The sequence below is a fragment of the Excalfactoria chinensis genome, chromosome 3, assembly GCF_039878825.1.
Source record: "Excalfactoria chinensis isolate bCotChi1 chromosome 3, bCotChi1.hap2, whole genome shotgun sequence".
NCBI classification, from domain to species: domain Eukaryota; kingdom Metazoa; phylum Chordata; class Aves; order Galliformes; family Phasianidae; genus Excalfactoria; species Excalfactoria chinensis.
The window spans coordinates 88,337,110-88,347,686 of NC_092827.1; the positions used below are offsets into that span (position 1 = coordinate 88,337,110).

The window sequence follows — 10,577 nt, forward strand, 5'->3', positions numbered from 1 at the left end:
TGCCCAGGGAGGTGGTGGAGTCACCGTCCCTGGCAGTGCTCAAGAGGCATCTGGATGAGGAGCTATGAGAGATTGCTTAGTGGTTTGCTGTACCTACGGTAATGGGAAGATGGTTGGACGAGATGATCTTGTAGGTCCTTTCAAACCTTGTGATTCTATGATTCTATGAAACTGACTTGAGGTATGTTGAAACATCTTAGCTATGTGAAGAGGTTGCAGTATACCTTCATGGCCTATAAATCAATATACAAAGCAAAGAATGAAGTACAGGCTCCTCAAATTTCCACGTATTTCAGGAAATTGATCATAAGCAGTAAGTTATGCAACATGTATAGTGAGAAACTTGCTTTCATGCTGTTCATAGGTCAAGACAGCCTACTAATTATGATTGCCACATCCAGTCCTGAGAGGATTTTGAGTCACGTTTCAGCAGCCATTTAATTCAGCATCCATACAACTGAACATAAGATCCACTCAACAGTATCATCAACAGAGATTCTATACTATAATTACCAAGTAGTTCAAGGTATGCTTGAAATTACTGACTGTTTGCATTTCAGAGAAATCTAAAACTGATATTAAAAGAAATTCTTCAGCATCATCTGTTGCTTTACATAATTTTATTACAAAATAAATACAAACCAAATGCTTTTAACAGAAATAGATATATAAAAAAAAATCTACTAGTGTTGACAGCTCATCTCTTTAGAGCAGGTTTTAGACCAATGCCAATGAAAAAAAGCCAGTTTCACAAGGGGGAAAAAAAAATGCAGCAAAACCCTCGAGGACACCTTTTAATCACAGTTGTACAGAGGAAGCTCAAAGACCAGATATGCTCAGGTAGGCACTGCTGTGCTTAGTCACAAATTTCTTGAGTGTCCGAAACTTTTTCACCTGAGCTTTGCAGCCTTGGCGTGACACGTATTTAAAGTACTTGCAATCTAAGCAAGAGAAGAAAAAGCCATGTCAGCTTTGCCATACAAGCAAACAAAACACTTCTACTTTTTAAGTAACACACAAGCATGCAATTACCTACTAAAAAAGGTAATAAAACAATCAAAGACATACACATTATCAACATAATTGCAGCATCAAATTACTGAGATCTAAACAGGCTTTCAACTCAAGGAGCTGTTCTACAGAGTCTGGAAGGTATAGAAGAACTGAAAGAATAAATCCTCTAATTAACTAAAGGCCCAAACTTAATAGATAAGTTACGCTCTCCACACCATATTCTCATTCTTAACTTTGCCACCACTTCTTGATTTCATCAACGTTTCAATGAACACCACCATAGAAGTCCCGACCTTTCTTTTTTTTATTGAACATTGACTATTTTCACTCAAGACCTCCTTCCTCCTCTTTTCTATGCTTCATCACACACAAGGTCCTTAAGGATCACCTCATCCTCAGTATTTGCTAAGACACTGTTTAGACTGTAGCTCAGTGAGCAAACTTTCCGTAGCCCTCACAACATTCACTCAGGAGCCTGCCGTATATTTTTGAAATTATGGTTTCAAAGCTATAAACAGTTTGTAGTATTGTGACTGCTCAACAAGGCCAAATAAAATTGAACTCAAACCCAGGATAAGGCAAGTTATGCAAAGTATGTCTCTTAATGAGGAATATCAAACCATTTTAAACGTTTTTCTCCCATTTAACTTCAAAGACCACAGTCTTTCCTAGAAGAAAGAAACAGCATTCTTCCAGGGAGTAGACCAGCTGCATCTTATCTCATTAGGGCTAGAACTAGATGTTATTTCTAGTGTACATAGTGTGAAAGAACATTTAGTATTACCCTTTCCTAGTAGAACTCCAGCCACCAGAGCTTTTTCATATGAAAGGCTTTCATTTTCCTGCCAATTCCTCTTCGCTAAGTAGCGGCTAAAATGGAAGGCTGGCCACCAGTCCCTTCTGGAGTTCCACTCCTGCTTAATCCAGTTAAGATGCTTCTCAGAACTGCAAAAAGGTAAAACAAGAAAATTTGAGATGAAATAGTGAAGAGGAGGCACTGAGTTTTATAGTCAGCTTGGTGTGCTGGCAGACTTTGACACTACACTGCAGACTGAAGTATTTAAGCAGCAATATTCTTTTTAAAAGAAAAACTTAGGGTAAATCTATGCATAATTAAACACTACCATATTTCAAATACTTACCTTACTCCATTAACTCAGGCAGTGGAGATCTTACAGTATTTTACAAATGGAAACTATCTATACAACAAGGAAGTGATATTCCTATGAAGCAATTAGGATGCCCCGTATATTTCAAGGTACTCTGAAGTTGTGTCCTCAAAAACAAAACTGCAGGCAAAGTTGAAGTACTGTACCATTTTTCCTAACTGTACGCAACAACACTCTCAGTTTTAATCCATTAACTTTTGGGTCTTCTGTGTAGGTAGAGGCAGCAGTAAAACAGCAAAATGGGTCAAGCGGTACTAAAGTGATTCACTGTAAACATACAAGGCTTAGAAGAAAAATTAAAACCTCTATTTTTGGGAAAAAGGAAAAACAGACATTAGAGACCTTCTGAGCATGGATTGCCTGGAGATGGAGCTCCTGAAAACAGAGTCCTCCTCCCAGCAACAAGCAAGTATTTATCAGCCCCCAGGCACTCTGACTTGGCTTTCAAGAACACACTGTATTATGAAAAGGTTACCATCAAAGTTACCAAAGGAGAACACAATGCACTGCACCCCTTTTGCAGCACACTGATCCTCAAACCCGCTACAACCAATGTATGTTTAATAGCAGAAGACCAAACAATGTTTGTTTGTTTTTTTCTCTCCTGGAAGGAGAATAGTGACAGGCAGTAAATGTTATCCAAACATTTGAACAGCATTTTCTGCATAAACACATAACCTGGTAATTCAGCTAATGATAATACTGGAAATTTAAGAATTTCTCTCAGTAATAATTTCTTCTTTCCAGCCACTGAAAGCATGCTGCAGCCAAGCACAGCCACAGAACTCGGTACAGCCCATTCTTCCACTTGCCAGCATGAAAGACAAAGACTACAGAAGAGTCACTTTGTCAACTGCCCACAATTTGACACATACATCCTTTTTTAGCACCTTACAGCAGTTACACTTACATTACAATTTGTTTCACCTGTCTTGCCAAACAACTCCATGCTTTTACATTTTCCTTCCAGCCAGCATAATCCAAGACTGCAAAAATAACTTCTAGCCCCAGTCGCCGTCTTTTTCGTTTCTCTGGAAAGAAATCAGGCTGATAAATGAATCAGTTGGATTAATACGAACTTACTAGTAAGCAACAGGTAAAACATTCTCCAAACTGTCTTCCCACATACCGCTGCTATTACTCCCTATTACTGAGCGCTCCCCCCACTGCTTTCTGCCTCTTCCAAGAGAAAATGTTAAGGAAGTGTCCATGGGTCTAGAGCACAATTCACAGCAAAGACCCTCCTTAAATGCTGCTGACTCAAAGAGGCACACAAGACCACTCACTTAACCCACACTGCCTTCCTTACAACAGTTGCTGCTGTTGTAATCAGTGCTTCCAGCCGGCGCTGTTGTTCAACATGTTCTTCCTGTGGGAAGAGAACACAGCGCCCTGGAACATTTCGAGTCCTGAGATATCAAAACGAAGAAATTGGACTGATATGAATAAAACAGGTATTTCACAACAGCAGCCAATATACCAAAGGCGTTCTTAAAAATGACCTACCACAGCACATAAAAGCTGGAAATCTTTACCAGTATAAATTACTACTTCAAAAATCAGATTGTCTTCAAGAGCTACAGGAATTTCACAAACATGTCATGTGTGAATAGAAAAAGGGAGGTTTCAGCCAAAAGGATCTTTATTTCTCACAAAGAGGAACAACGGAAGAGGATAAATTTGATTCCAAGATATTCCATCCATCTGCTGACTTGCTAGAACATACCAGGTTGCAAGAAGATGCCCATTTTGGAAAGCAATTGATCAGCACGGAAAATCAGCCTCCAAATGAGGAGATTTTTCCACCAGCTTGAAGATAAAATTCACTTAAGATGCTGTTCTTTCAATAAATAACAAACCAATGCATAAATCCATCTCAACTCCTCCAGAAAACAGAAGAGGCCCCATAATGGAAATATTGAATTTAGTGTTTAGATCGGTGTACCTCAGGAATAGTGAAATGAGCATTCAGAATAGTGTACCTCCAAACAAATCATTTTTGAGGTCCTGACTGTGCATTACAACCTGCTGCTTGGTCAGCATTTAAACTTCAACAGGTATTTGTTTACACAAGCCTGTAAACACCTACTTAACTCATCTGCACTGAAGGTTCCTGTGATCAGAAAGTCACGTTGGGATTTTTCTTTTAATACGTACAACTACTTCAGTACAAATTAGAACAATTTCATAATATTCTAGATTAACATAACAGAAAAGAGCAAATATACTTAAAGACTTACTTGATTTCTGAAGCATTGTATTAAAATCTATCATTAGTTCATGAGAGGGAACAATATCATGCAAGATCTGGAAAAAAAACAACACCCAAAACATACATTGAAATGATGTAAAAGCTTCTGAAGGCTTCCACCAAATCCAAAGCAGCAATGTCTTCAGAGTTCTTTAGTACTGTAGGGAAACTTCAATCAGGTACCCAATCGTCTTGATGCAAAGAATGACTATCAAAAGCTATTCTGCGCATCTGTAACATTGTTCGGTGACACAACAGATGAAATGCCCTCATGACTAATGAAAAACCCTGAAACAAATGCAACATTTCCCGAAGCAGCCCATATCCAGTGCCTTCTTTTCAGAAAGCAACATCATTTCATTCCTAGCCCAGCTCCTGGCTCCCATCTGCTTTGTGCATTTGCAGGAAGTATCAGACCAGTTCTCAGATTTGCCACTATCTTATAAAATTAAGCCTATAAAATTAATGCAAAATATATATATATATATATAACACACCGTGAAGGTGAAACTTTACATATAACGGCCACTATCCAAGTCTAAACTTAATGAAGCTGTTTTAAAACCATTTACCCAAACAAAAGCATTTTAGTGCCATCAAGTGGCAAAAGAGATTCAAAAACATTACTGGAAAAAGTATCAGTGCACAAGGGCAACTAAAGGGGGAATCTAAAGCAGCTATACAAAGGGCAATGATGCAGCAGGGCTTTATCTAACAGTCAGCAGAAGTAAACTAATACTGAACCTTAAGTTAACTGTTTCTTGAGAACAATGAAACTAACTGCTAGGTGGGATTGGTATGTGAAAAAAAGCAAGCACCTCATCATTTATTCAACTCTCTAAAGATCAAACTACAATGGAAATTAATGCATGTTTACCTACATGTACTTCCTGAGCCATGGAAAATGGATCTGAGCTTGTTTACTGACCTTACGGTGCATCAATTACAAATGTAGAATATAGACAGCAAGGGATCCTATTTGCTCTGCCCATTAGAACACCCCAACCCTCTGCTTCCCATAAAAAAAATACTATAAGGTAAATACTACAACAGGAGACAACTGAACCAACAGAGCACTATGCCAAATGAACAACCACAGGCTGCATATATATGTTATATGTACCTTGAGTGCAGATATGAGCGATTTCTTTGGTGCACCATGTCTCTTTAGGAACTGACAGAAGTAAACGTGAGCATTGGGATTTGTGGGAAACTTTGAGTTGTAAGCATAATCCGTTAATACTTCACGAGCTTCTTGGTGGTCTCCATAGAATTCCAACAGCTAAGAAGTTAAGCCTGTCATTAGTTTGCTTCACATTAGCAATTAAACTCTTACAGTTCATTCTAGGCTGCTACACAACTACCCAACAGCACCATTTGTATCTAGCAGCGTAGCAAACTGGATGCCAGTTATAATGAAGCATTTTAATTTGACTGGTTACCCTTAACATAAGTAACTAAAAATTTACACACAGAAGCAGCTACAGAAGAAAAAATCACATTAGCACTTCCTTGGTTGTTAACGAATTACCATCATTCCTCACTGGAAAAAAAAACTGAAGCAGACTGCCACGTCTTTGAAGAGAACTCGGAGAACTTGGCAGCTGTCAGCATCTAGTAAAATTCCGTAAGAAACACTGGAAGAAGTCAGAGTGTATCTGCACTTAGAGTGAACCTTTCCAACTTTAAGATTAACTTCTTAGTTAAAATTTGTCAGCAGATATTTAAAAAACAACACCAAAACACCAGAAGTTCTGCATGTTTGGCGTCTAAGATTTAGTACCACCAGAAAAACATCGCCCTGCCAAAAAGAGAACTTGCTTTCAATTTAAACAAAGCAGCTGTGCTCCAATTTCTCCGCTAGCACCAGGAAAACAGAATGTGCAAGTTGGTTGTCTCTTTTCCTTGGCAGCTCACAGATAAAGCCCTTTTTGTACACTATGCAGGCCCTGCAGTCCTACAAACATGCCTAAATCGAAGCCAGAGGGATATCATTACATATGTTGTTTTTAAACTACTTGTCATCCACACACATAGCTGAACTACAGACTTGTATCTAAACGAAAATTAGACAGGCAAACACAAAAAGAAGAGACCTATAAAATACACTCTTACATCCACATAGGCTTTCACAAAGAGATCCCAGACTCCAGGTATTTTAATGATCTCCTTTAAGCTCACCGCTGCCTTCCGAAAGCAACTATGCATTTCCTGTTCAACAGACGAGTCTTCAAATCCATCCTTCCCTATGAAAACATGAAAGAATGCCACAGAGTTAGCTTTCCTAGTTAAGAAGTATCTTGAAGAAGCAGTGTTCCTACAAGGCGATCACAATTTGCAAAGGGCTCCAATCAATACTTTTAAGAAAAAAAGACAGGTTAGTATTCTATTTTGGCACCACCATTGTTGCAGGATTATCTGCATACCATCAACATCCTCAGCTTTTGAAGGCTAGTACTTCCTTTTGGTGCATTCATATGTAAATGCAGACAGAAGAGTAGCTTATGTGGAAATATGACTGCAGCAAACAGTGATGCCTGCAAGAAGTTTACAGCTCAATACAAAAGCAGTATTTGGACTTACCATACTCTAACAGTATGTTCTTCTGATTGGACCAGGTATAGTAGTCCAGCAGTCCCCTGTAAGCCTGAATCAGTTTCATTTCCTTATCCTGAACAACTGTTAGTTCTCCAAACCTCCAACTCTCTGCCAGGGACAGGTTTCGGTAGGCTTCATCTATCAGTCCATTACAAAGGAGATGAAAGGCATGCTCTAAACAAACCTGCAATTCAAGCAGTCCATACCACAGTGTTTCACATCATAAACAGAAAGAATCTCAATAATATAGCAAACACCTGCATGGAAGTGAAAGGGAAGAGACACTCATTACTGACATCAAGATAAAAAATAAAAAAGCAACCATGCAAAATATTTCTATTTGAAGCAGGTTTTACAGGTATTGTTTTATTCAAACTGTATTCATAGAGAGCTTTGACAATAAAAAGCAAGTGTGGGAGAAGGCAAGTGGCAATAGGAGACTGAAGCGTGCACCAAGAACTTAAGTAATTTTTTCCTGTTTGAAGATGGTAAAGAAAGATTATTAAAGGGTTCTTGAAGTCTGTGTGGGTGAAAGCCATCAATAAGGTAGTAAACATTCAGCTGTAATTATTATCAAGGCAGCTGAAAGCACATGGCTCAAAACCTTGCTTATCATTAGTAAATGCTGAATCTATTTTAGAAGAGCTAGAAATGACCTGAAGAACTGCAGTAGGGTTACGCTGAGTTTCAATTTGCCATGCAACTGCCAAACACCTGAAAAAAGAATGCCCTACTATGCTACCATACTGATTAGGCATCGGATGAGAGTCTAGACTTTGAGTTAGTAAACTCTTGCATGGAACTAGTGTTGGAGACCTTGAAAAAATACAATAGATTAGAAGATAGAAAAATCAGGAATCAGAAACAGTGAAGGAAACCAAAACAATATGTCTGAATAAGTCACCATAGGAAAAGAACTGAATGATGTGTTCTGAGTGATACAGGCGTCCGCTGAATAAGCTTTACTACTTTATATACAAATCAGCTACTTGAAAAGCAAGCAAAGTTTAACTACAACTGTTTGACCAGGAGCACAGGGGTCAAATTAAGGACTGAAAACAAGACTTCACAGGTCTTAACATGTAATTAACTGTCAATGGGGCATGTATGAAAATGAATCTAACAGTTTTAAGAGCAATTAAAGAATCTAAGAGTTACTGAAAGCAGACAAAAATGTATCGACCAAATGAGATGTGGTCAGCTATGGAACAGCCCCTGAAACATCACGCAACTGGTAACTCAGCTGTACTATCTTTTTTGACACTCCTGTCAGTAACATTTCAAGAGAGCTTTCAGAAACAATAACACTCAAATAGATGTTCAGGTAAATGTGTGGGAAAACCGTTAAGATAGCATTAGCACACTCACCTTCAAATACCTTTTTATTCCTAAAGATTTCATTTGTTCTATGAAAGAGCTGAACTCTCTCATGTTTCTGTGGGAATGATTGCACAGGATTTCTGATCCTATTCTCCAAATCATCTGTTGATTTGGGGGGAAAAAAGATGCAAGAAGTCTTAGTATGAAAATGGGAGCAGTCACCGTATATGCAGTCTTATCAAACCTACAGCTACTGTAACGTGAATAAAATGTACTTTTGCACTGCAAATAAAAAATGAGTATTGTTTTGTCTGCTGTTACAGTTACACACATATCAGTGTGTTCCATTGTTTCTTCTTTTTAAACTGACATTCCAAACAAAATACCAGCCTGCAAGTCTAGAGAACTTCTCAGGAGCACAGTCAGAAACGATACATCAAAGAACATGGTAGATTCACAGCACCTCTGAGAGGGAGATCTCAGCAAAATCCACGCTCCAGCAAGACTAGTTAGCCTCCCAGCACAAAGGCATACTTGTGCAAAGGCAGCCTGACAGACATTTAATGGACAGCATGCTGCCTTCAGCACTGCCAATGATGAATTCTGCTGTTCCTCCTGCCATGTACCATCCAGTGGTTTCTTAGCTGCTTTTACAAGCTCCAGTGCTTCTATTATTAGTTTATTTTTAAAATGTGCTAATTTTAACTTCTGAATGTTTCCTAACTTTTCAAGTTACACTTTTTTTTTTTTTTTTTTTTTTTTTTTTTTAATTTTAATTAAGCTTATGGACAGTTAAAGAAAATAATTGCCCTGAAGTGTTATAGGCAATTCTTGCAAGTATTTTTTCAGCTGCAGAACTGTGCTAAGGGACCCCAGCTTACCTCTGAAGGCCCCATGAACTTTGTAGAGAAGTCTTTCTCCAGTGCCTCGATGTAGGAAGTCAGGAACTCCGCAGCTCTCCTCCACTGCTTCTGTAGTAGCGCATCCTGGATGTAATTCAAACACATCTCCTTGCTCTTCCAGAAGTTTAACCTGTGCTCTTTGGAAGACGCTAAACAAAGCAAAACACGAAGAAGTCACCTAAACCCAGCAAACAGAGCATTCACCGGGTAACAAACTGCCTGCTCTTTCAGTTATCCCTCTTACAGGAGCCACTACATAAGACGATGGTAAGCTACATGGTTTAGAAGCTGAGCACGCCTATTTTCTACAGGGGCGAACGAGACTGGAAACATGGAGCGGCAACAGACCAACGGCCGCGCCGGAACCGCTCTCCTCAGTGAGGGAGACAGACCGGCCGTGAGGGGCTCCCGCCGCGCAGCCGCGCCCTTACCCGCTCGGTAGAAGTGCCGCGGCAAGAAGGGCAGGTGCAGGGTCGGCTGCAGGGCGCTCCCCGCCCGGAGACCCTCCATGGCCCCACAGCGAGCGGTCGGAGCGGCAGGGCAGGGAGGCACCTCAGCTGCCAGAGTGGAGAAGGCACAGAGAAAGCGCATGCGCTCTGTGAGACGCGGCGCAGAATGGCGGCCATGTTGGGAGCGGAACGTCTCGTGCGCCTGCGCGCTGAGGGCAGCGGGTCGCTCCGTCGTCTTGAGGGAAGGGTACCGGGCTTTGCTGCATTCCCAGCTCCTGCCGAGGGAGCGCAGAACCGAGCGTGGGGCAAAGGTTACTCTAAAAATAACGGCCGATTAGATCCTGTGATCGCTTTTTCCGTTTTCTAGGTTGATTCTTTGTTATTCTGTGATAGGTTGGGTTGCAGGGGACCTTAAAGCCCTCTCAGTCCAACCCCAGATGCGGGCAGGGCTGTCCCCTCACCTCAGGCTGCCCACGGTCCCATCCAACCTGACCTGGAGCTCCTCCAGGGATGGGGCACCACAGCTCCTCTGGGCAGTGCCAGGGCCTCACCGCCTTCTGAGTAAAGAATGTCCTCCTAACATCTGGCCTAAATCCCCTCTCTTTTCATTTATAGCCATTCCCTCTTGTATCACCACAATCTGCCCGTGACTGTGAATCCAAATCTCCTGTGCTGTAGAGTAATAACAGTGCCTGTGCTTTCACAGAGTACCTGGATTTTAGGGATCTGTCTACACAATGTTGCGTACACCTTTGTGGTAGAACCTGTTTCACTCACTCCTTCAGCTGCTGACCGCAGTGGAGTTCTTTGGGATGTTTTCCAAGTAAGAATGCAAGTTGGTTCCACTGTTGGTTGCTTGGTTCTGGTTTCTCAG

The 10,577-nt window shown here is 40.6% G+C and overlaps 1 protein-coding gene across 1 annotated transcript; it reads right to left on the reverse strand.

Moving 5' to 3' along the window:
- Nucleotides 1-416: 416 nt before the first annotated feature.
- TAF1A (TATA-box binding protein associated factor, RNA polymerase I subunit A) lies at nt 417-9,965 on the reverse strand. Its single transcript, XM_072332310.1, has 10 exons — nt 9,686-9,965; nt 9,234-9,403; nt 8,401-8,514; nt 7,018-7,216; nt 6,550-6,680; nt 5,558-5,716; nt 4,424-4,490; nt 3,094-3,214; nt 1,799-1,959; nt 417-941 (listed from the first exon to the last, which is right to left on the reverse strand). The coding sequence occupies exons 1-10, from the start codon at nt 9,843-9,845 to the stop codon at nt 820-822; spliced, it is 1,404 nt and encodes a 467-aa protein (XP_072188411.1). The 5' UTR covers nt 9,846-9,965; the 3' UTR covers nt 417-819.
- Between the last annotated feature and the right edge of the window lie 612 nt (nt 9,966-10,577).

Excerpts from the sequence above, each read along its gene's own strand:
- TAF1A (XM_072332310.1), bottom strand. The coding sequence starts at position 9,845 with ATGCGCTTTCTCTGTGCCTTCTCCACTCTGGCAGCTGAGGTGCCTCCC. Across the intron at positions 7,217-8,400 it reads GAATAAAAAGGTATTTGAAG|GTTTGTTTAGAGCATGCCTT; the intron begins GTGAGTGTGCTA and ends CTTGAATTGCAG. Across the intron at positions 1,960-3,093 it reads CAGGTGAAACAAATTGTAAT|TTCTGAGAAGCATCTTAACT; the intron begins GTAAGTGTAACT and ends ACCTTTTTGCAG.